This window comes from Canis aureus, chromosome 22 (assembly GCF_053574225.1).
Source record: "Canis aureus isolate CA01 chromosome 22, VMU_Caureus_v.1.0, whole genome shotgun sequence".
In the NCBI taxonomy this organism is placed as follows: domain Eukaryota; kingdom Metazoa; phylum Chordata; class Mammalia; order Carnivora; family Canidae; genus Canis; species Canis aureus.
The window spans coordinates 23,204,277-23,230,776 of record NC_135632.1 but is presented as its reverse complement, the minus strand read 5'-3'; the positions used below and the strand labels follow the sequence as shown (position 1 = coordinate 23,230,776).

The 26,500-nt window shown below is 33.6% G+C and overlaps 1 protein-coding gene across 7 annotated transcripts in view; it reads left to right on the top strand.

The window, feature by feature from the left end:
- DNAJC13 (DnaJ heat shock protein family (Hsp40) member C13) overlaps positions 1-26,500 on the top strand; it is a 117,015-nt gene that overhangs the window by 45,953 nt on the left and 44,562 nt on the right. For 6 of the 7 annotated variants that reach the window (XR_013361259.1, XM_077865164.1, XM_077865165.1 and 3 more), the window contains 20 exons: positions 818-984; positions 1,088-1,167; positions 1,247-1,416; positions 2,019-2,118; positions 4,250-4,357; positions 5,012-5,167; positions 5,792-5,848; positions 7,862-7,983; positions 10,108-10,183; positions 10,443-10,538; positions 11,346-11,489; positions 14,805-14,819; positions 15,396-15,478; positions 16,775-16,928; positions 19,694-19,797; positions 19,884-20,043; positions 21,289-21,351; positions 23,141-23,242; positions 24,653-24,757; positions 25,549-25,751. Coding sequence is in view for 6 of the 7 variants with exons in the window: in XM_077865164.1 (XP_077721290.1) it covers positions 818-984; positions 1,088-1,167; positions 1,247-1,416; positions 2,019-2,118; positions 4,250-4,357; positions 5,012-5,167; positions 5,792-5,848; positions 7,862-7,983; positions 10,108-10,183; positions 10,443-10,538; positions 11,346-11,489; positions 14,805-14,819; positions 15,396-15,478; positions 16,775-16,928; positions 19,694-19,797; positions 19,884-20,043; positions 21,289-21,351; positions 23,141-23,242; positions 24,653-24,757; positions 25,549-25,751 (2,265 nt within the window). In the remaining variant the exon portion in view is untranslated. The remainder of the gene's footprint in view (positions 1-817; positions 985-1,087; positions 1,168-1,246; positions 1,417-2,018; positions 2,119-4,249; positions 4,358-5,011; positions 5,168-5,791; positions 5,849-7,861; positions 7,984-10,107; positions 10,184-10,442; positions 10,539-11,345; positions 11,490-14,804; positions 14,820-15,395; positions 15,479-16,774; positions 16,929-19,693; positions 19,798-19,883; positions 20,044-21,288; positions 21,352-23,140; positions 23,243-24,652; positions 24,758-25,548; positions 25,752-26,500) is intronic. The other variant, XM_077865167.1, reaches the window with a different exon arrangement.

Here is a 26,500-nt window from a genome sequence, read left to right as displayed (position 1 = left end):
AGCCACTCAGGCACCCTATTAAGGACTTTGAATCATTTTAAAGATTTTATTTGAGGAGAGAAAGAGAAAACACTAGCAGGGGCAGAGGGAGAGAGAGAAGATGATTCCTTGCTGAGCAGGGAGCCCGATGCAGGGCTGGATCCCAGGACCCTAAGATCATGACCTGAGCTGAAGGCAGACGCTTAACTGACTGAGCCACTCAGGTGCCTCTGGATTGTTTTTTAATTGACTTGTTTTTCTTATTGTTGACTTTTAAGAGTTATTTGTATATTTTAGATAGTAATCTATTATCAGATATGGCTTTTATAAATATTCTCTCACAGCCTGTGGCTTGCCTTTTCATCGTCTTGCTGGAGTTGTTTGAAAAAGGAAAACTATAGAGATGTAAAGAAAATATGTGGTTGCCTGGAACTGGAGAGTTTTTTGTAGATGAACACAAGGGAATTTTTTAGGGTGATGGAAGTATACCAAAACTGATGATTGTACAACTGTATAAATTTACTAAGAATTCTTAAACTGTACATTTTAATTGGGTGAATTTTTGATTTGTAAATTATATCTCAGTAAAACTTTAAAAAGTTCTTAAAAAGCAAAAATATTACATTTATAGTGCTTAAGTAATTTGTGAAGATACGTGACAGTAAAGTGCAGAGCTAGTATTGAAACTCTAGGCTCTCTCTTAAAGCGCCCTATTCTGTTGTGCTTGTACTCAGAGTGTCCTGCCTGAGCAGGTGACCTGCTAAAGGGCCTATGCTGTATTCTGATTCTAAATTCCCCTTAATTATCAATCCTAAAACATTTTTTTTACTTTGCTTAGAGATTCCTTATTAGCAAGTTTGCTGGATGGAGTAAGAGCCTCTGGTAACAGAGATGTTTGTGTAAAAATGACACCAACTCATAAAGGTCAGCGATGGGGGTTACTCAGCATGCCTGTCGATGAGGAAGTAGAGAGCCTTCATCTCAGATTTTTGGCCACACCTCCAAGTAAGTATTGATTAAGTATAATTCCATTTCCATCCATCTGCTTAATAATTTAAATATTAGGAATGCAAGCCTCTAAATCTTTTTGAACCTTTTCATCTTACAGATGGCAACTTTGCAGATGCTGTATTCAGGTTCAACGCTAATATTTCATATAGTGGAGTTCTGCATGCAGTAACGCAGGATGTAAGATTGTTTTATAACTTGTTCATTGTCATTAATTTTGGGAATGGAAACTTTTTTGAGACATTCTTCCTTTACCTAGGGTCTCTTCTCAGAAAACAAAGAAAAACTGATCAATAATGCCATAACAGCATTATTATCCCAAGAGGGAGATGTTGTTGCTTCAAATGCAGAACTTGAGAGTCAGTTCCAGGCTGTGAGGAGGCTTGTGGCTTCCAAAGCTGGTTTTCTGGCCTTCACTCAGCTTCCAAAGTAAGTTGTCTTTGAACTTTTAGAGAATACAAACAACTCAAAATAGCAGAAAATCAACAGTTTATCTTTTTATATCTGTTTAAACCTGATACCTTTCATATGATGATATGGTAGTTTTTATTCATGTGAAATAAAGGAAGGTAAGTGGAAGTGAAAGGGGTAGAGATTGGTCCTACACATACCTGCAATATGTTGACTCGTTTTAATGAATTTGAGCAGGAAAGTAGATCCCTTTTAGTTTAGTTTTGTTTTGTTTTGTTTTTTAAGGTTTATTGAGAAGCCCAGGGGAGAGAGAGTCTTTAAGTAGACTCTGAACAGAGCCTGATGTGAGGCTCCATCTCACCATCCTGAGATCACGATTTGAGTTGATACAGAGTCTTAGCTTAACTGACTGTGCCACCCGGATGCCCCAAAATCCCTTTTAGTTTAATTAATTTTTTAAAAAATCTTCCCCCTCAAAGAAAAAAACTGTTAGGAGAACAGATATGTTCTAGAGGTAGAATTTAAAATATGTACTTGTTGAATGCAATAGAAACTTAAGAAGACTTATAATTCTCTGATATTGCTATTATAAGCTTGTTTTTTTGTTGTTGTTCCATAAGGTTTCGGGAGCGTCTAGGAGTGAAGGTAGTAAAAGCACTCAAGAGGAGCAACAATGGAGTAATCCATGCAGCTGTTGATATGCTCTGTGCCCTCATGTGTGTAAGTAGTATTTGTTTTGTTTTTAAGATTTTATTTATTCATGAGAGACACAGAAAGAGGCAGAGATATAGACAAAAGGAGAAGCAGGCTCCCCACAGGGGGCCTGATATGGGACTTGATCCCAGGTCCAGGATCATGCCCTGAACCAAAGGCAGACACTCAACTGCTGAGCCACCCAGGCGTCCGTGGTGGTTTGTTGTTGTTGTTGTTGTTTTTTAAGAGACTGGTTTTTCTTAAGTTGATTGATGGTTTAAATTTCCACAAACTCAGATTTTCATTGTACCAATTAAATTCAGTGTTTTGTATTTCCCAAATTGCTCTTTTGGCAATTTATTTATTCAAATGAAGGTTCGTTTAGCATATCCTATAAACCAGGCATTGTGCTATCTACTAGAAATACAAAGTTCCTTCCTTCCTTGAAATTGCTGACAGTCTAGTAAGGTAAGCATGTGTGTGTCTCATCTAAAGTAGTAGGGGCCATGGGATCCCTAAAAAGCAGAACTTAGCTTTTTGGGTTTGTGGTGAGGAGAACATAAAAGATTTGAGGCCAGTCTTTTCAGATGTTACACATGAACTGAATCTTAAAGGACAGGCAGGTTATTTTCCCTCTGTGAGAAGGCTTTCTTGGGAAAGGGGGCGTATACAAAGGTATGTTTGGGAAGAAGCAAATAATTGAAATGGCTGGGTCATAAAACATGTATGGAGGTGTGTGGGATTAGGAGTTATAGCTAGAAATATATGCAGAGACAGTCATCAAAAGCCTTTGGTATCAGACAAAGAGGCTAATAAATTTGTATCCTTTAGTAAGGAACAACTGAAAGATTTTTCATCAGGGGAGCAGTAATACTAGGTTTGAACTACCGAAAGCTGACAAATATTATGTGGAGACTGTATTAGAGGTAAAATTAAAGACAGGTAGACCAAATAAGAAACAAGATGCTGAGGTAGGATGGGGTTAAAGAAGGCACATTTGAAAGCTGAGGGTAAAGATCTAACTTAGTGACAGCTTGTATGGAGGAGAAGCAATGAATTATCCAGTATAACTTTGACATTCCTGATTTACTAGTGTTGTATATAGCATATGGGACTAAAGTGTTTAAGGCAAGTTTAGTGGTATAGGATAAACTTTAAGTAATCACTTGTAGAAAATCTTCCATTTATACTCAGAAGTGAATTTTGCTATCTTTACTGCTTCTAATAATTCCATGGAAAGAAATAGTGGAATAAGGGTTTCTGAGTGGCACAATTGGTTCAGTGTGACTCTTGGTTTTGGCTCAGGTTGTGATCTCAGGGTCATGAGATTAGCCCCACGTTGGGCTCCTTGCTGAGCATGGAGTCTGATTGAGACTCCCTCCCCCTCTGCCCCTACCCCCAATGTTCTCTCTCTCTCTCTCTCTCAAATAAATAAATCTTGAAAAAAATTAGGTAACTAGAATGTAAAATAAAATATCATAGTGTGAAACAAACCCAATCTTCTCTCACTACATATTAGGGTTTGGCTATATATTTTACATGAATTATTTCATTTAAGCTTCATAATAGTCCTTTGAGCTAAGTATTATTAATCTCACCTGGACGGCTAAGGAAAGTGAAACTCAGAGTTAATGCAACTTAACCTTGCCTGAGGTCAGCTATAGTCAGCAAAGTTAGAATTGGGTCTTTATTCCTAACCCTCATGCTAGAATCTTTTTCCCATTTTAATTTTTCCACCAATCAGAAGAGACAAATAAATATTTGCTGCTCATTTTAGTACCTGCTTTTAAACATTTTTTTTAAAAAATAAGTAAATAAATGCCAAGTTTTATCATTTCAAATTTAAATATAAAATAGGGAGAGAGAAAAATGGGTCTTATTTGCCTTTTAAGAAGGAGACTTGTGTCTTTTCAGAGAGTTCCTTCTGCAGTACTCTACAGATACTTGCTAGGCACAGTGTCTATGAAGCCTCATCAGACCCTGGGGGAAATCATCACTTTTGCCTGATTGTCTTATCACGAGTTTCCTTTCTGCCTTCAACTTTAAAGGCTGTGTTTTTAAATTTTTTCAATATTTAATGAATACTCTTTACAAATGACTTTCGTGTGATACCAGCATGTGGGACTGCTTATGAACTATCATTGTTTTTAATCAACAGCCCATGCATGATGACTATGACTTAAGACAAGAACAGCTGAACAAAGCTTCTCTTCTCTCTTCAAAGAAATTTCTGGAAAACTTACTGGAAAAATTTAATTCCCATGTGGTAAGTTATAATTAAATTTGGCTTAATGAGAGATACCATACATTATTGAAAAGTATTCTAGAAGTGCAGTTCAGGCATTTTTTTTGTTTTCAATTGTGGCTCCCAACTTTGGTCAGTATCGGTCATACACACTTTGGTCAGCTTGGTCTCTCACTAATAGTAAAATATTTCTGTTTTAAGACTATATCCATTCATCTGGGAAGAATAAGTTGCAAAGACTTTAGGTTTTTTTCTTTATGTCATTATGAATTAAGCTTCTCCAAAAAAAAATCTTTGCTCCTCAGTCACTGGTAACAATTTTGGAGATGGGCAATCTATATAGATCTAGAAGGAACAAATTGGTGGAGTGGTTTAACTGTTGTCAAAGATTGCTTTTTATACAAATACTATACATACTAATCTTAGTTGTATTTGTTTGAGGAATCTTGTTTATTTTCTTGAAATTTGACCAAATTTTAATTATTTTCCTTTTAATATATAGTAAAGAATGAATTTACTGTATTAGTAAAACCAAGTACTCCTTAGAGTAATCAAACTTTAGGCCTCATGTTGAGGAATTATGTTTACTTTTAACATTTAGAATAACAGAAGCACATTATTGCTGCGTTTTACTTGAATTTCTCTGTCCTAAGGCAATGTGTTACTTTGTTTCAGGATCATGGGACTGGTGCCCTAGTTATTAGTTCACTCTTGGACTTCCTTACTTTTGCCCTCTGTGCTCCATATAGTGAGACAACAGAAGGACAGCAGTTTGATATGCTCTTAGAGATGGTAGCATCCAATGGAAGAACCCTCTTTAAGCTCTTTCAGGTGAGAGCTTGTATCTTTCTAATCAAATAACAAATAGCTAATCTAAGAACCACTTTTTGGGTCAGTTTGGTTTTAAAATAATGGATGTGTTTCTGAAGTAATGTTGATAAATAAATACATCCTAGTACATAATCATATTAAGAATATTTAATTCCACAGATCTCTTGGTGTTTCATGTAGAGTTCTGTTGATGGCTTTTGACCACCGTTTTGACCATGTTGCCCATCTTTTCTCAGAACTAGAGTAGAAAAAAATCATAAATAGTTGAAAACATTCTTATTTCATATACTGTTGTACTTGTTATGTTTCTATGTAATACTTATATTTTTGTTTATATTGTGTTATGTCAATTTGTGTTATTTTATCATTGCTGTTTGATATTTATCATTCCAATATGTATAATTATCCGAGTAAGTGCCAGCTATTTCCTGCTGATGTTTTAATTACCCTTAAAGCTATATTTTAAGAATACTTAAAATTTTTAACCAAACTGTGATCTGGCTTTGAGATGTATCCTTTACTAATTTTATGGCTTATAAAATTGTATATCCTCCTTAAAAGCAATAGCTAGTATGTTGAAATAAAATTATTTTATTCTGTGATACTTTTTTCCCTATTTTAAAGCATCCTTCCATGGCAATTATAAAGGGAGCTGGATTGGTTATGAAGGCAATAATAGAGGTGAGAACAATTTTCAAATTTTAAACCTACTTGAATTTTGATTGGGTATTTTAATTGAAGCTGACAAAATTACATTTCAGCTTTTTATGGGAAAGGTGAAGTTTTTCTGAGTAATAAAAGTAATTTTGAATCTTTATTCAGAAATTAGTTTTAAACTACAGAAACAATCCTTGGTATTAAACTAAGAGTTTAAAGTTCTGAGGTAAGTGGGCTTAGGGCAAATAGATCTTTTGGTTCCTACATTATTTGTATTTTGTTTGTTTTAAAAGAATTAAAAGTTAGCATTTTTCCTCTTACTCTTTTTTGAGGAGAGATGATGGTATTGATGATTTTGAAATCTTTAGGTACTGAGGTTACATAGGAATCTGTTAATGGAGTTATTAGTTCATAGCAAAATAGAATTAAATAACAAAAATTGGTTCTCATGCTAAAGTGCTCTAGAGATCAGGACATATCGTTGGACAGACATGGGATATTGTTTCTGTAAGATGGTTGCTTTAGCTTTCTGTCTTTTAGAAAATAAAATCATGGCTATGAACATCAAATTGCATACTGGATGTTTATAATGACATCAGTCCAAATGGCTTTGGATTCTTTTTGTTGTTGTCATAGTTGTAATTTGGATAAAATGTAAGAGTATTTGCCCCTTTTATCAAAAAACTCAGTGATTGTAGCTTATAAATATAACATTTGGCTAAAACAAAATGTACAGAATTAGTATACTCGTAAATAGGTGTTTAAAAATTAGGCAATACACATCAAAGGTTTTTTTTAGCATTTTTAGTATGTATTTACAGATAAGGCCAATTTTCTTCCTCTAGCAAATGGGTTCTAGCTTCCAAAGTAAGTAATGTTATCTCTCACACAGCTGGTGGTAGCCAAGGGCAAGTAAGACCGTGAGACCAAAAAAAAGTGTATTCCTGACCCTGCTCCTCCAATATATTGCTGTTCATTCAGAAGTATTTCTGAAGGGCCAGGTATAACCGAAGTAGACTTTGGGGTTCAATAACAAGCCACACATGTTAGACGGATAGCCAGTGACTAGAGGTGGCTTTATTTATCCTGAAATCCTAGCAAGTATCTTAAATTGTTTTTTCTGATTGTAAAAGCAGTATATAATCTTTGAATAAACACTGGTGTTTACAGAAAAAAATTCAAGGAACAAATACAATAAGTCATTGATATTTTTATCATCCAGAGATAACTACTATTACTACCATTTTGGTAAATTTTCCCTCAGATTGTGCAATGTTCAAAGTTATATATGTATCTGTACTAACGGTGTGTGTGTGTCTATATATATGTACTTGCTATGTATATATTTGTATTGATACTAGTGTCAGAATGATATATGTACATATTCACACTATGTGAATATTTGTATATATACTACATATTCAGTTGTACCATATACTTGTACTATTTTTCACTAACATTGTGAGCATTTTTGCTTATTAGTAGGCTGTCTTGAATATCACACTGCTTATATTTCATAGTTCTCTGATGACCTTTGACTAGTAGTCCTATCTATCTTAACTCTATTGCCAAAGTGAGTCCATATAAGCAAAGTAAAATCAGGATAAAAAACTATCCCAACTTACTATATCTTCTTTTAAAAAAAAATGAAGAACCATGTTCACCATGAAAATTATATTGTTAATAATAAAAGCAAGCCAGGTTTGCAGATGCCTTTGGTAGGAATTGCTGATTTCCCTGAGTCGCCTTTGCCTTTCATTGGCTGATATAACTCAGAGAATGAACCTAATTTTAATGCTAAATTAAGCAAAGCATAATTCATAAAATGTATCTGTAAACATTTAAAACCTCATTTCATAGGCAAATAATATTTTTAAAATTACTTGTATCACCTGTGTTATTTTTGGGTAATTAAGTTGCATTTCAAATTTTTATGACATTGTATACTACATAATTATTTTACCTAGAGGTGTTATAAAATTAGGATAGCTTGTTCTAGATTGCTGCTTTAGGGATCATCTTACCCTTTTTCCAAAGGAAGGTGACAAAGAAATTGCTACAAAAATGCAGGAGCTTGCCCTAAGTGAAGGTGCCTTACCTCGACACTTGCATACTGCGATGTTTACAATAAGCTCAGATCAAAGGATGCTTACTAATAGGTAGGTTAAATTTAATTTGCTATAAATGAACTTGCTTATAAAATGGATTTAGATATTATATAAAACAAACTGAGTAAGTGTTCAGATTATGCAAATGTTTCATTTTCTTCTGATTCACCTAGTTCTTTTCCTTTTCTTATAGAAGAAAGATTGTGCCTAGATGATGATTGCCCCTCCCCCCTGGAGAGCTTGGGGAGGGGAAACAAAACTGTTTGCTTTTTTCCCCTCACTATCCTGTTACGGCTCTATACCCATAGTCATGGGACTGGAACATGGAAAAGAGTGCCTAGAAGCTTATGGAACTAGAACCACATGCCCAGGATTTTTCTCCTTTTATTTTCTGTGGACCATCATATCAATTTTTAAATATCTTTGGTCAGTTAGGTACTCTTAAGAATCCAGAAAACCTTATCTAACTGTCCTAGGTATCCTAAATCTCTTGTAGTTAAGCAAGTTCTCCTTTGGTAAATTGTCTTTTTTTATAGTAATCCTTCAAATATAAGGAAGCACATAAATCTGTTCATTTATTCCAGGCCATGTGAATTCCATCCCTTTTAATCTTTCTTTGATTTCTGATGTGTGACCCTTCAAATATCCTTAGCATACTATGACTCATGACTCAGTTTAAGAAAAAGGATATCATAAATATTTTTAATCATGTTCTTCAGACTTTTTAAATGATCACACAAATTGCTGACTTAGGTTTACTTCGTTATATCATGAATTTCCTTTTTTTGTCACCTATATCCAGTTATTGGATGTCATAGTATGCCTCCTTGCCAGTAGTTTTCTGCTCTTTGTGCTATTATAAGAGGCAGTCTGCATCCCTCAACTTAACAGATGATGGCCACAAAAGTGGTCTTTTGTGTTGCCTGAGAGGACAAAAATAAAAGAAAGATGATTTCCTTGGTGTACTTATTAGTGATAGTAGATACCATCTTTCATTAAAATAGGCAGTGTTTGACATCTTACTCTGTTAAACCCCCAAGTTAGATGTTTGCTTATTGTGTTCCTCTTTATTAAATAATCAGTTACATCCCTTACTGTGATCAGTGACAGTATTTATTGAAAAGCTGTCTGCTTATAAGTTGCCACTTTTCATTTGCATTGCTTTATGCAGATCGCTATTATAAAATGTTATCCCATTTGTCCCTACTTAAAGCCTTTTCAGGAATCCCTGATAAATGATACCTATCCAATGCACGTGGAAGAAATTATGATTGTTTCAGTAGTACTGAATTTCCAAATAGACATCGAAATGAACAGTTTTAGTCGTGTTCTTTTTTTTTTTTTTTTTTTTTTTTTGTGATAGAACAGAGTATACATAATTTGGGTTTTTAGACTTTTCTTCTGGGAATGTAACCTGTGTAAATACATATGTCTGTAGGTTTGGTTATTTTTCTCACAGATTTCATACTCCTTCCTGTAGCAAATGGCAATTTGCATTCCTACCAAAGCACAGAAGGGTCAACAGTGAATAAAATATATTCTCTGCTCTTGAGGAACATATCGTGAGGGTTAAAATTAATAAATGACTAAATCATAGACTCAACATGGATCTTATATTTATATTCTTCACTTTGAACCAGAATGTGCTTTTACCTCTAAAGTGGCATGAGTAAAATAATTTGCTTTAAGTGCTTTAAGTCTTTCTCCAGACTCCACAACTTAAAATATTTTCTATCTCTGACTTTGCCAGAAAGATTATATTAGAACATAGTTATTGAGTTTTGCTCATGTTCAGAATTCCAAAGAATGCCAGAATGCTATATGCTCACTATATCAGGACTTGTTATACAAACTAATCGTATCATCAAGTCTAAGTGTTTCATTTATTTTCCCTCTTTAAATGAAATAAAAACCTACTTCTTCATGTTCAAGTCCATTGAAAATTAGTTTATCAGGGAAGCATTTTGATTCAGAGAAGATTCTAGAATATTAGCAATATTTTTAATTACTATCTCCTACACCTCTCCACATCAGAATACTAACTTTAAATATTTAACATCAGAATGATTTCTTTGCTGTAGCCATATTTCTTATGTGATATTTTGTTCTTAAAAATTCCTTTCTGTTCTAGCTGAGATAAAGCAGCAAACCTTTCTCAACGTCTGCTTTTTTCAGACAGCTAAGTAGACATTTAGTGGGACTCTGGACAGCTGATAATGCAACTGCAACAAACTTGTTGAAACGCATTTTGGTAAGTCAGTTCAATGACCAAGAAGATTTATGTATTCTTGCCCAATAAAATTTCATTGAGTGAGTTTATACTGTTAAAGGATGTTTTTAGTTTTTGCTTGTTTTTTATTTAAAGGATGCTTATCAAAGGAGTTACCACATAATAAATGCTAACCTTACTAGCTTAAATCATAGTATTTAATTAGGTTTTGAAAGCCAGATTTTCTTTTGCACAGTTGTTTTGAAAATGGATTTTATGTTTTGTGTGTGTTTGCTTTTAGCCGCCAGGCTTGCTGGCATACTTGGACAGCTCAGATCCAGTTCCTGAGAAGGATGCTGATCGGATGCATGTTAGAGATAATGTGAAAATAGCAATGGTAAATAATTATTGTCCTAAGTGTCTTTTCAGGTTGAAAAGAATAATCTTTCTAAGACATACCAAAAATAAGCCAAGAATTTACTGTATATTGAATAGTAGTACCAAAAGTAGTATTATTAGTAACAGTTTTATTGAGGTAAAATTTACATCCCGTATAATTCACCTGTTTTAAGTGTACAATTCAGTAATTTTTAGTATATTTATAGGGTTATAAAACCATCACCACAATCTAATATTATAAATAATAGATCTTGTATGTTTTGTTTCCCTTAACTCAGCTTGTTGGCACTTTCAGGAATGGATTTTTTTTAAAGTATATTCATACGTATAATGTGATATTTTACAAATAATGTGTGATTGATAAATGTTGGTTAGAAGGGGCCAACAGTGAAAAAATTAACTTAGGGTAGGACTTTTTTTTTTTTTAAATAAAAACTATGTTTATTATTAAGATTGGGCTATCTCTGAGAAAATTACTTAAACATCTTTCAAGATACACCATTGTAATAATGTCTTATATGTGTTCTTTTCCTTTCCTCACTCCATTTTTCTATTTACACCCATTTCCCATTCACATCTTACCATCTCTCACGTAGGAATCATCTTGAAACTTAAGCAGAAAAGTTAAGATTTCTTGGACAAAAGTATAATTTATTGTAGAAATTTTCACTTTGTTTCTTCACTGAGCCCCCAACATCCAGTATGTATTTTATCATGTAAAATAAATAGTGTGACTCAGCTTTACTTAGATTTTAAAAATAAATTTGCAAACAGGAGTATAATGGATTTTAACATTATTTTACAGGATCAGTATGGAAAATTTAATAAAGTTCCAGAGTGGCAAAGACTAGCTGGAAAAGCTGCTAAAGAAGTTGAAAAATTTGCCAAAGAAAAAGTAGATCTTGTGTTGATGCATTGGAGGGATAGGATGGGCATTGCACAAAAAGAGGTAAAAATAAAATCTGCTTCCACGCTTCTAGCACTTCTGTATATTGTAGGTTTGCTTTCATTGTTGCAGTTCACAGAGATGGTAGTCAGATATTTCTGACTGAACATATGAAGAAATGTCACCTAATTCTGATTCATATTTTTATATAAATTTTTCTTAATTCATAGTTTTATGAATCATTGATAGGATTTTAGTTAGGTATTTTATATAAAATTGAATATAAAATTCCACCCATAAGTTTTCCTTCATAGGTTTTCGGTTTCCATACTAATTTATTCATAGATGTTTCTTTCCTTCTTTTTCTGAATTTTATTTTATAGCTATAAAAATAAAGGTGCTCTTCTTGTTTAGCATTTTTATTCAGAGCTAGCCAGATAGGTGTTTTGGTAATAAGATTCACATTTTTAAATTAAATATACTGTATGTACTTAATTTTTTCAGTATTAGCTCCTTAAATCAAGGTCAGATCAAAAACCATTTTAGTCTCTTGTTCCTTAGCATGTAGTATGATCAATAGAACCTAATTCAGTAATGTGTATTCTTGTGTCTAGGATAAAATGTGCAGTGGTTAAATCAATAAAAGTTGACTTGATCTCACCATTTTTGTTGACCACACTTACATTCTTTCTCTTAAACCGTCTCTTTACTTAATGGTAGCTATTTCTTTATACAAAGAAAATAATATAAATACCTCACCAAGCAGGTTTCTTATCTGTTAAGCCTCCAATTCTTGATTTCAGCTTAAGTCATCATCTCTGGGTAGTGAGATCAAGCCCTGCATTAGGCTCTGTGCTGAGTGTGGAGCCTGCTTAAGATTCTCTCTCTCCCTCTTGCTAAACAAGAGCACCTTTATTTTTATAGCTATAAAATAAAATTCAGAAAAAGAAGGAAAGAAACATCTATGAATAAATTAGTATGGAAACTGAAAAGCTATGAAGGAAAACTTAAGGGTGGAATTTTATATTCAGTTTTATATAAAATACCTAAATTGAAGAAAGCTAGAACTGGTTGTCCTTTTTGTGTGTAGCATTTACATTTTCACTAGTCTAGACTCCTAGCTTTTTGTCCTGAGGGCCGGGGAAATTGAAGAAAGCTAGAACATTTAAATGTAGACATCAGGTGCCACAGAAGAATTATAGTCATGTGGTATCTGAAATTGAGACCAAAATTCAGTTCTGTAGAATTTGAGCATAAGGAGTTTATGCTGAACTGTATGAGTAATATGTGCAATATAAAGAATCACTAGATATGCTTTCTAAATGGCTAGGATAGTGAAGAGATATTGCACTTTGAACTTTTTTTTTAAGATTTTATTTATTTATTCATAGAGACAGAGAGAGAGAGGCAGAGACACAGGCAGAGGGAGAAGCAGGCGTCATACAGAGAGCCCGATGTGAGACTCGATCCTGGGTCCCCAGGATCACACCCCGGGCTGCAGGCGGCGCTAAACCGCCGCGCCACTGGGGCTGCCCTGAACTGTTTGACCTATATCTGAGACTAGTTTTATTGTTTAAGACAAGTTACAAGTTTTCAGAGTGTTATTTCCTCTTTCATAAAATCAAAATAACAGTACTTCCCTTCTCTATTCTGGAGGGCTGCTTTTATGTAAAAGCAAGGAAATAATAGGGATGGCTGGGTGGCTCAGTCGGTTAAGCCTCCAGTTCTTGATTTCAGCTTAAGTCATCATCTCTGGGTAGTGAGATCAAGCCCTGCATTAGGCTCTGTGCTGAGTATGGAGCCTGCTTAAGATTCTCTCTCTCCTTCTCCCCCACTCCCTGCTCGATCACTCACGCACGCTCTCTCTTAAAAAATAATAATAATATAGCAGCACTATATACATGTCTGTTCATTATAATATTCCTGAAACATTCGAGTAATCAAAAATCTACAGATATGATCTGATTTTCAGTTATTAAAAGTATGAGCCGCTGACTTCAAGTAATTAAGCCCATTTCTAAAATAATAGTTTTCAAGCTGTTGGATATAATTATCTAACTGAAGTAAGTTTTTGGATTCCAATTTCATATGTAACATTTATCCAGCATAAGTTTGAACACAAAGCTATTTTAGCTATAAATGTGGATAATATATGCTGTTTAAAGAAAATAATTCAGAGGAAAATAATGCTTTTTAATAGCAATAATGTCTTATTGGTCTGTTTCATATATGTGGGTGTTATCTAAAACATTGAGCAGGTAATGATGCCAAAAGATACGCTGGTCAAGAAACTCTTTAGGTAATAAAGAGATTATTTTTGCTGTACTACTATTTTTAACATTAATTTCTTTAAGAAACAGTGAATAATCTTTGGGACTATTTTATTTGTAGAAATATTAACACCCAAATATGGAATGATCATGTGCTTTAGCTAGTCTGAAAACTAACCATTATCAAGATTAACTGGCTAGCCTTGAAAGGAACTGCATTTCTTATATAATCAAAATATTTTAATCAGAATGTTTTTAAGTCAATTTCATTTGTAGCTAATGTTCTGTGTTTGATTAATAATAACCTTCGACTAATGTATAAAATTGCTTTTTACTTATTTTGTTATTTTAGTTGAGGAATTTAACTAGTTAGGGGTTTTAGCCTAAGTGTGAACTCTGTTTATGGAGAACTGGTTGTCCTTTTTGGTGTAGCATTTACATTTTCACTAGTCTAGACTCCTAGCTTTTTGTCCTGAGGGCCGGAGAAATTGAAGAAAGTGCTTCTTAATTAGAAGTTTTAGAGAAAGTTTTATCATTAAAACTCTCCTTATGTAACCAATAGGTTTCATGTTTCAAACAGTATTTACTTTTTAAAATTTACTACTCAGCCTTTATTCTTTCTATTTATTGTGCTTTATTTTATATAATTTGTCACTTCTTTAATTAAGTTATAGACTTCTGTGCTTTACTCTCTATTACTTTCTACTTTTTGGTTCTGTCACATTGAGGATCAGAATTTTAATGCTTTGCCATATCTACAGGTTTGACCTGGAGCAGAGATTCCTCATTGCCAGCCCATGTATATAGACTTCCAGAAATCTTTGAACTCTTCACCTCCAGTTAGTTATAGTTATAAGCCTTGTGTATATGTCTTTCTCTAGAATAGGGGCCATAGCTTTCTTTGAATTCTCAAATAGGTTTATGACTGCCTAAAATTTGAGTCATAGACTTAGAGAAGCAGGTGGATCTCTGTCTTAAAGTGAAGATGATTTATATTGGTGACATCCTTGTGGAATTCGTATGATAGATGCAGCGTAACACATACAGACTCACTCTTTTATTTTTATTTAAAACTTTTTCATTTTTTCCTTTTTACAATTAAATTCAGGACAGAAACAATATGGTGAGTTTAAGTCCCTGCTACATGTGTGAAATGCATTCAAGTGCCTGGCATGTGGAGTTGTCTTTGAGATTCTTTGTTTAATAAATTAAATTCAAATCTCACCTCACATGTGTCTGATTGTAGATTCATATTTCTTATCCATTAGCTGTTTCAATTTATACTTGATCCTTATGGCTTTGGTAGCAGTTTAATAGCCTATAATATTTTGCATTTGTTGTCCCATGAGTTGTGTATTAACTGCATGTAATGTAAATGTTTAAAACAAGTCACTGTTTTTGATCGTTATAAATTTTATCAGTCGTCATTATAAACTGTAACAAAATTTGGTGTTAAAACAATAACTGTAGGCTACATGGAAAATGCTTCAACAACACTGTAGAAATATCTGCTAGTGCCTATTTATTACATTGTGATATAATTTTATATTCACACTTTATAGATTTTGCTTCATTAATTTGTTTCTGCCAAAATTTGATAGAGAAAACGTTTTGTATCACTGATAAAGTGATGATTTTCTGACTGAGCCTATTTGATAGCCCCAGATTGAGCACTATGAAGTCTTATTGTTTTTTCCAGAATATAAATCAAAAGCCAGTAGTTCTTCGAAAGAGAAGACAAAGAATAAAAATAGAAGCAAATTGGGATCTCTTCTATTATAGGTAAACATAAAGCCTCTTTTCCAACAAGTTAAATTTGGCATTGCCATTAGAGCAATCATAATAGGTTTTTCTTGTCTGAAACTAACGCTTTATGCAATGGGTATTTTTACACTACCAAGGTCAAGAACTGTAACTGTTAAGATTGGTATGATTAACAATGTTTCCATAATATTAATATCTTTTATAGTACAGTATTGGTAGTCTGAGGAGCTAAAGTTACTTTTAATTTTTTATTAAGGCTTTCAGCTGATTACTTTAAAGAGATAAATGATGAAAACATAAGGAGACTTGTGGGAAATGGGTATCAAGCTTAGCTGGCCTAATAGACTTTTCCAGCCTTTCTGATCTGTTTACCTCTTCTCCATCTACTGCCCCTGCCCACCGTTCTCCACCACAAACACACACAGACATATGCACATAAGAAGACTTTGAAACATTTTGAGGATTTGCTAAATTTTGGGGGATAATTTACAGTGCTTATTCTGGAAGCTGACATATTAATTATACCGTAACTTATAAAGGAAAACAAGTGTTTTGGAAACTTCCCACAGTACTTTTAAATTGTATAGTATAAATATAGTATATAGTATAGCCTTAAAAATACTGATTTTCTTCCTTAGGATTATGTTGTCTCCCCTAGAACTTTCTTGGAACTTTGACATTAGACTTTGTAGGAGTGTTGCAGAATGAAAATGAAAGGATATTGTGCCCATCCACCTCCAGTTCAGACCTGTGTCCAAATTTATTACAGTAGTTAAATTATTCAGGAATAAAAGGAAGATGTTTTACAAATATCAATCAGAACACGGCAGTATAGCTGTATTCTTAGGTAGTTTGTAACATTCTAATCTACAATGTTGCTCATCCTACACACTTTACATCCAGGTGCATAGTTCAGAAATTCTTATCCCCAACCTGAAATTTAATATCTAATAGTAATTATTCTCTGACTGGAATTTATACTAGCAGTAAATATTGAAATTGAAGTATCAGTTCCTTGTTTTGAAATCCACACAGATTTGTTTTGTGGTTTGGGTTCATTTTTTTTCCCTTAGCATTTTATTTTGAAAACTTTCAAACATACAGAAAAGGTTAAAGAATTTTATAGTGTACAACTCTTATCTATCACTAAGATTCTACCTTATAGAATTGTACATTCTACTAAATTTACAGAGATTTTATTTACACTTGCTGAAGTTTATTCCAGTGTTTTCTTATTTAAAAATGTATAAGGTATATTTATAGATTTTTTTTTAATGTTTACTCCTTTCTACTATTTTCTAATTATACCTATAGGTTTGGTCAGGATCATGCCAAGTCAAACCTAATTTGGAATTTCAAAACACGAGAAGAACTGAGAGATAGTCTTGAATCTGAAATGAGAGCATTTAATATTGATAGAGAGCTTGGTAGTGCTAATGTGATCTCCTGGAACCATCATGAATTTGAGGTAAAGTTTGCTTTTTGTAATATTAGTTTTTTCTTTTTGAAAGTACATATTATTTGTGGAGTGTTTTTAAAAGATTTGTGGTTATATAACATTTTTACCTTTCCTTCTTAATTTTGTGGAGGAAATATTAGAAATATTAGAAAACCTTAGCATTTATCTGAGACAAAAATTAAAAATGCATTATGTTAAGTAACTGGGTTTTGTATCTGAGATCGTATAGGAGTTTTAATGAATTTGATCCCATGCTTTCTAGATCTGTTCTTCGCTTAGTTTTTCTTCCTTAGGGTTTTTTTCCTCCATTGAAATACAGCTAGTTCTACCTTTTTCCTTGTACTTACACCTTGTTTAATTTTTTTTTTTTTGTGGTAGTTTGATTCTGAATGTGATCATATTTTGCTTTTCTAGTAAAATATTGATGTGAAGAACAACAAAATAAGATCAGGAAACATGCTGGTTAAAAAAAAAGAAACATGTTGCTTAAAAAAAATGTTGGCAGTAGATAACCGTGTGTGTGTGTGTGTGTGTGTGTGTGTGTGTGTGTGTGCTGTAAGCTCTCATAACAGTTTTTAATTTAAGCATACTCCTGACCCTGTAGGCTTTGATCTTTAATCCAACTGCATTTGCAGAATACAACGATTTGCTTGTGCTCATTCCCTCCTCTTCAAAAAACTTCCTTTGCTTTGATTTTGGGAGTCTATGTTCTCCTGGATTTTTCTCCTCCTTCACTGTGCACTCCTCCTTTGCTTCATTTTTCTTTTTTTCTCAACTGCTAAACTGGCCCAAAGGATCTTGGACTTCTCATTTATATTCATTGCCTCATGACTATTTTTTGTTTGCTGGTGACTTCCAGATTTTTATCTCAGATTTTCTTTCCGAGACCTCATACTGTTATCTTATAATTGGATACCCAATAAGCAACTAGAGCTCTAAAACTGTGCCCTTGTTCTTCTCCCAAACCTGCTTTTCTTGCAGTCTTTTCTGATCTTAGATAATGGCTTCTCCTTATTTTTTAGTCAAAACCCTTGAAGTCCTCTTTTCTCTTATATCCCAAATCAAGTTTGTCAACAAATCCTATTCAGTACACTTTCAAAATTTATCCAGAACCGGACCATCTTCTCTCTGTGGGGCTGTAGCAATATCTCTGCTACCCACTCGTCTCCCTTTAATCTGTTACCAACATAGCATTATGATCTTGTTAAAGTAGATCGTGTTATTTCTGTGCTCAGAGCCCTTTTGTGCTTCTATCACTTCCCATTTCATTTTGAAAAAGCCTGGGTTCTTGGGTTCTTCAGATGGCTTACAAGGTTGGTGTACCCCCTAGCCCTAAGCATTCTTTCTTTAATCTCATGTTTTACTACTCACCCTTTTACTCTTGCTCCAGCAACACTGACTTCCCTGGAAACACCAAATTCAGGTTCTTGACCTAAGGTCTTTCTCTACTTGCTAGAATATTCTTCTCCCCTAGATTAGTCTCAGAACTTGTTTCTTCCTTCAGGTTTTTAACTGAATATTATCATCTGGATAGGCCCTCCCTGGCCACTGTTTAAATATGGAGCCCTCAGGGGTATCAGGTTGGCTCAATTAGTTAAGCATCTGACTCTTGATTTCAGTTGAGGTCATAATCTCTGAGTTGTGAGATTGAGACCTGCATCAGGCTCCGCACTGAGCAGGGAGCCTGCTTGAGATTATCTCTCTTGCTCTCCCTCTCCACCTCCTCCTACCGCTATATTCTCTCTCTCTAAAAATGAATAAATAAATCTTTAAAAACACAGCCCTCTTTGTATATACATACAACTCCCTACATTCTCTCTCTCCCTCTCCCTTTTCCCTGCTTTATTTCATTCCATGGCACTTACCTACCACCTAGCTACCATGTATGTTTTACTTTTTTATCTGCTATTCCTATAAGGACAGTAATTTTTACGTTTGTTTATTGCTGTATCCTTGACTAGAACAGTGCATAGCACACATAGTATCTGTTTAATAAAAGTTGAATGAATTGAATGCTCAGTTTATAAAGTGAAATGGATACACACACACACACACACACACACACATATATATTTGATTTTATATAGTTCATATTTTTAGAAATTAGTTTTTTTAGGCTTTGGAAAATGAATTTTAATAATTTGGCCAGTAGGAAATTCCTTTTTACAATTGCTTGCAAATCTTTACTTTAGACAAGTAGCCTGAGTACAGGTCAAAAGGTCATGGTGTTACCATATCCCCTGATCATCATGGACCACTCCTTCATCTATCACCTCCTTTGTATTCTGGGGTAATTTGACATGCAGAGAATGAATAAATAAAAATACACCATAAAGTGCAGTTCATGTGTTGGGAGATGAGGGAAATCCTGAGGTAGCTTGTGTGAATTGCACAAACTGTGTATGTGCAGGATCAACTTACTCCATAGTTGGTTGTGAGAAGGGAGTGAAACAGATTCTCTTAACAGTGTTTGAGCCTTCTTTCCCTTCACCCTTATTAGTACAATATAGTCCTGTGAAAGTTATCAGCAAGATTTACATTCATACAATTGGTATGTAATTTCAACTCTTTAACATTTAACTAAAATAAAATAGTAAGTTATATTAATAATAATGAATTGCTAGATATTTTAAGAAATGATTAATTTTTTTCTACTAAAGATGGTCTTACCAAGAAAGAAAAAAGCTCTAAACAGAATTTAAGAAGTGATTATGTGGAAACTGCCAAAACCTTCTTGTAAACTAAAATACTCTAATGTGCATTTACTAACAAAGGTTAAATATGAGTGCCTGGCAGAGGAAATCAAAATAGGAGACTATTACCTGAGATTACTATTGGAGGAAGATGAGAATGAAGAAAGTGGATCAATTAAGAGATCGTAAGCTATTTTTCATATCTTGTTATATTTGTTTTCACTGTTAGTTTCATGGCTAATTCTGTTGTGAACTTTTTTTTAAAATCTAGATATGAATTTTTCAATGAGCTCTATCATCGTTTCCTGCTCACCCCAAAAGTAAACATGAAGTGTTTATGTTTACAAGCCCTTGCTATTGTTTATGGCAGATGTCATGAAGAAATAGGACCTTTTACAGATACGAGATATATCATTGGAATGTTAGAGAGGGTAAGAATATCATTTAAGGAAACTATTAGATAGTGCATTTGGCATACTTGTTAAATTTTCAAAAATGAATATAAATTCTGTTTGATTACATTGTTACTGTAACGTTCTGCATGAGTTTTTTTGTAGTTTACCTTATACTTGATTAATTCTAAGTTAGATGAGTAGGAAAATGACTGCTGGGTTAGTATTTGTCCATGTCAGTTTATTTTTTTCAGTTGCTGCTTTTGAATGACTTTAGCGACCTATTTACCAGTCTTTAAGTATGGATGAGCTGGACAGGTGTGTAAAAGAAGTAGTGACTATTTTGTATGTACATTTGGTTTCCACTTTAGAAAAATCTTAAATCATGCTAGCATATTAAATTTAAAATTGTGAAGATAATAAAACTTTAGAACTACAGTGATACCCCAAAAAAAGAGAACCTTGAGTTAGCACATTTTAGGAAGTTTGTCCTTTAACACTTGAGCTTGCCTGGGGGAAAGAACATATTGACCCATTCATCTATTGTGCAGCTCAAATTTGAGTGTAACCTATTTGTTGCAGTGTATATACTTTGTTCTTTCACTTGTGCTTATATTATTCCTCTTAAATTTAACAATTTGAATGTCAGTGAACTGCCTTAGAACCATTCACCAATGTTTAAATGGCCATCAGTGCTTGTTATAATTATCTTAACTGTTAGTCATGCTTTATAGATTAGAAAACTGATGCTAGATAAGGTTATAAAACATGCCTTAGGAAATAACATAACCAGATGAAAATCCTTATTAATTACTGTTAGGCCAGATTGTACTATTGAATTTTAATTTACTGTTATTCCAGTGAACCAGAGTACTTATAGCATAGCCTTTGTATTTTTTAGACAAATATAAGTTTCCTTCTTGTGTTCTGCATGATGTTATTTGTATGAAACATTAATAATTCTTTAGAATATTAATTGAGAAGTGTCATTTGGGGCAATTCTTTTATTGGTTTCAATTTTTATGTACTTAAAGCTATATACTAAAGTAATCTGTTGTTGACTTTTAATATATATGCTTTTCGAGGGAAATTAGACAAGTTATATAAAATTGCAGAGAATGCAGGACATTGAAGAATTATAATAATTGACTGTTTTCTCTCATGTTCTTGCTGTTTAAAAGGTGACATTATTTCTTATTGGTGGCGTTGATTTTGTCCATCAATGATAATATCTTAATTTGTATTTTTGTTCACTTCTGACTAAATTCTCATTTTTTTCAATAGTGCACAGATAAACTTGAACGAGATCGGTTGATCCTCTTCCTTAACAAGTTGATCCTTAATAAGGTACAGTATTTTTGCTTAAGCAGGCAGCTATTTCCAAATAAATCACATGAGTATATAACAAAAAAATTATTACAGCTTGAGTTAATTATCCAGACATGATTCTTTTCTTATCTTCTCCTTTTAGATCAGAAATCTCTGTGTGCTGTCAACCTCTGGAGTGAAAATTTTTTGCCAGATAGTCTCTGTACATTCTGTCCTACTGTTACAGATACTGAATAAATTAATAATAATAATATTCTAAAGGAAGAATAATGAGGGATGAAACCAATAGCTGATTTTACTTTAAGGACTCTTTAGGATTGGACTTTAAGTAAAATAAATGTTTGACATAAAATGGAAAGTTTTTAATTTATTCAGCATACATTTTTTTTTTTTTCAGCATACATTTTGATGATAAGTAATTTCAAGATAAACTAGAGAGTCACTTTAGCTCTTCATATTCTCCTTTTTAAGACATTTTGATAGGCTCAGAGCTCTTGGGTGGCTCAGTTAAACATCTGACTCTTAGTTTCAAGTCAGGTTATGCATGATCTTAGGGTGGTGAGAACAAGCTCCACATCAGGCTGTGCACTCAGCATGGGATCTGCTTGGCATTCTCTCTCCCTCTCCTTTGCCTCTCTCACTTGTGCGCTTTCTCAAATATTAGCTTTTCTTTTTAAGAAAAAAATCCATTTTTTTAAAAAAGATTTTATTTTATTTATTTGAGAGAGAACGTACAAGTGGTAGGGGGTAGGGGCAGATGGAGAGGGACAAGCAGACTCCCTACTCAGTGCAGAGCCCGACACAGGACTGGATCCCAAGACCTTGAGATCATGACGTGAGCCAAAGGCAGACACTTAAAATGACTGACCCAGGCATTCCTAAAATAAATAAATCTTTTTTTTTTTTTAAAGGACATTATAGTAGGTTCATACTGGTTTGTTGTTGTTGTTGTTGTTTTTTAAGATTTTATTTATTCACAAGAGACACAGAGAGAGTGGCAGAGACATAGACAGAGGGAGAAGTAGGCTCTCCATAGGGAGCCTGATCTGGGACTCAGTCCCCTGACCCGGGATCATGCCCTGAGCTAAAGGTAGACGCTCAACTGCTGAGCTACCCAGGCGTCCCAGTTCATACTGGTTTCTAACAAAAATTCATAGTTGTAAATGTAGCTTAATTCACAATTACATGGTGTTGCAGTGAAATCTGAACAAGTCTTTTATATCTTAAATCTTTGATGTTCTAACTTAGTTTTATTCTCACTTTTAGAAAATAATGCATATGTTTTAAAATGAAGTATAATTAATAAATCTTAGGAAAATGTAAATTATAATCTCTTCCAAACTTCTAAGAAATTGCCAGTTTTTATCTTAAGTTTATAAGAATTGGAACATTAAAAGGTTTTTAATATAACTGATTTTGTTTCTGATTATAGAATAATCTGGTTATTAACATAAAAACCTAGGAAAAGGCAGCATAATTTGAGAACCAGAGAATTTATTGTGGGTGTTAACTCCTTTCAGGCCTTGTTTATTTTTATTTTGTTTTGTTCAGAATATATTTAAGTAAAAATTCTTTAGGCAATGTCTTTGTTTTGCACTTTTCACATTTATCTAAATTCATGTTCCTTGAACACAAAGTCCTAAAACACTAAGTAATAATCAGTTGTATGTCAGTTTTTCCAAAGAGATTCTAAATGTTTTCAATAAATAAATAAATGTATGTATGTTTTCTTCTTTGAGAGTCCTTTAGGTAATAATACGCATTGGAAAGAAAAATTTTCATTTAGGTAAAAGTTTTTGTCTTCCAGAGAAATGTTAAGGATCTCATGGACTCAAATGGAATTAGAATCCTTGTGGACTTGCTTACCCTTGCACATCTCCATGTAAGCCGAGCTACAGTGCCACTGCAAGTATGTATGCTTATCTAGATTTCACAAGTTTAACAGCCTCTGAGTATAATTTAGGATCCAAAAGAATCAAAAAAATTGACATGAAAACATGTCAAGATATGTGGCCATGAATATGGCCAAAAAAAGTTAAAGTAACCATAAGCACAATCTAAAATGGATAGTGTTGATCCAGTTTTATTTTTCATGTGTCCCTTTTTTGTCTTTTAAAGTAACTATATCTCTAATATTACTTATTTAAAATTTAGACTGAATTTGTCAGTTATAGAATTAGAATTTAAAGCATTGACAGCCACTGAGAATACACTTTGCTTTTAGGAATCTGGGCCTCATAGAAACCAGCCAATAAGAGGATAGAGCTGCAAATCTCTACTGAAAGGCCTCTTTTGATACCTAATTTTAGAAGAGATTTATACCTAGCTCACTGGTGATTATTTTTGGTGTTTTGTTTTTGTTTAATCTCCTGGTTCAAGGAGATGTTCCATGTTAGCTTTTGGCTGAATTATGTACAAAAGTGCTATTTGAATATTCAGAATATGGCATTTTCTATTATCAGGTATAAATAAAGTAATTGTAATGCTTGTGTAGCATGACATTGTACTAGGTACTGTTCTGGTACATGATATATTAACTTTTTTAATTGCCCAGTGGCCCTCCCATTTTACAGATGAGAAAACTGTGGGACAGAGTAGCCAAGTGTATTACCCAAAGCCACCAGTTAAGGAACAGAACCAGAGTTAGAATCCAGATGTCTGTGCTCTTAACCACATAGCTATGCCTCTCTATATAAATCTAACCAAAAACTGGTAGTTATGAGGGTAGTTAAAACCTTGTTTTACTAAAATATATTAACTGCATAAAAATTTTATCTTAGGTTTTCATAAACATTGATATATAAATTGTAAGAATTATCTGTAGTGAGGGTAGTAAATTGAAAATGTTTAAAAGCAAAAAAAACCTTCCTTTTAGTATTTTAGCTCTTTGATCTCAGGTGCTTATTGAAACTGTTAGTTGGAGTGAGTTTTTTCCCTCAAAAACTTTAGTGTTTTTAGCATTATGGTTTAAGTTTAATGTTGTGTTTATTTATAAAGTTATTTGTAATATTCTTTGCTACTCAAGTTTTACTGTCCTCAGAATTTATTAGTGACAGTAGGATATATAGATGTCTTAGAATTTAGCTTAGATTGCCAAGTGAATTTAGGAAGCTATTTATTTCAAATGCATATTAGTAAGGAAATAGATTTTTTTGGACTACTTGGTTAGACACTGGTTCTTAAAATTAAGGTCACCTGAAATTTAGGTGATTTTCCAAAGGAGTGTAAACCCAGGAAAGTTAGTTCTGTATTACTTTTTATAATATCTGCCCCCTTAGATTTCTGCCTTGAAAAATAACTGTATATTTTTAAAACTTAGAGCAATGTAATCGAAGCTGCTCCAGATATGAAAAGAGAGAGTGAAAAGGAATGGTACTTTGGCAACGCAGACAAAGAAAGGAGTGGCCCATATGGATTTCATGAGGTTTGTGTCTTAGAGAAACTTTTTGTGATGGTCTTTCTTCTTCTTATGCCCTTCTGCTTAGCATACATAGAGATGTGGAGTATTTTTAAACTATGATTTCAAGTACTATCATCAGGTCTAAGGGCTCTGTCATTCAATTTCCATATGAAGAATTAGATGGCTTGCAGTTCTAAACAACCACACATACATATAGGTGCACACATACACACAGTTATGTCTTCAAACCTTTTTGTTTATAAGCTGTTGTTACAGAGGTAGCACTTAGATTTTTAATAAGTTTTAAAGTAATAGCAATGGATTTCTTAATAGTTATAAGATATAGATAATTAAGGCTTTTCAAACTACAACGCTTCTATATGGAATAAGTAGGTAAAATTTTATTATGCAGTCTGAAATTCACTGAAAATTGTGCAATTCAAGGGCAATTTCCATCTTAACAGCTACTGTTACTTGATCTTGACATCTTAGGCTCAGTTGGAATTTAGCCAAAGTTTTATAGAAGACCAAGCCCTCTACTTGTATATATCTTGGTCATTTTACACTCTGCCTACTGTTTTCATTCTTTCCAGTGTTCTTGATGCTCTGTAGGTTGGCCAACTAAATGGTCATTTTCTTATATTAGTAACCTATTTCAGGTTCTTGAAGACTTGTCAACAAAAGTTTGTTGTTTTTTGATAGTGAACTTGTATGTTTATTGTCGTAGTTCATGTGTTTTCCACAAAATAGAAAACCTTAGCAAACATCATTTGCTTCATTCATGTTTGTAGTAATGGTGCCTTCCATTGATTTAGATGCAAGAATTGTGGACCAAAGGAATGTTAAATGCAAAAACCAGATGTTGGGCTCAAGGCATGGATGGATGGCGACCACTTCAGGGAATACCTCAGCTTAAGTGGTGTCTGTTAGCCAGTGGACAGGCTGTACTAAATGAAACTGACCTTGCTACCCTTATATTGAACATGTTGATCACAATGTGTGGATATTTTCCAAGCAGGTAAAATGTAATTGCACATTTCCATGGTTAACAGGGACTCCAAAATACCTTGCTGTTTCCATTTATATGGCTGCTTCCTCAGTAACAACATGGGGATTACCCTGGTGATTTAGAGCAAAGATATCCATTTGTGACCTTGAGGAAATGCTGCTTTGAGTTTTGGAGCTTTTGAAACCTATAAAGAAATAATTTGCAAATTATATTGATAAAGTAGCTAAAAAATGACTTTCTCTGGGAGACTTCAAATAATGTTACCAAATCCAGGCTTACTCGCTGCACTCTAGCAACAGTAACAGTTGAATAAATATACTGCAGACTGTACACTGTAGTGAGTGCCACCAGCTCATCAGTCAGGTTAGCTCCTGGTAAAAAAGTTGATTCCAAGCCCACATCTTGCCCCATAACTTGTCCCACTTGACCAGTGAAGGTGAAAATATGTTATATAACTATTGCAGGGAACCTTTCAATCTTTATAAAATATTTATATATGTACATTTTGTGTATTACTCTTACTAGAGACCTTTTGTGATGGAAGTTACTGAGAAACTAGCAGTTTTATAACATTTGAGGCTTTTGTGGTTCCAATTCTCTTTAAAATTCAGATTGGACTTAAAAGCACACGGTATTTAGAAGGAATGTAGCATTAAAATTAAAGCTATACAGGGAAAATACTGAGAGTAGTTAAATTTATGCGACAAAGTTTGATATGCCCTTTGGGGGGAAATATCCTCTGACAATGTGTTGGGCAA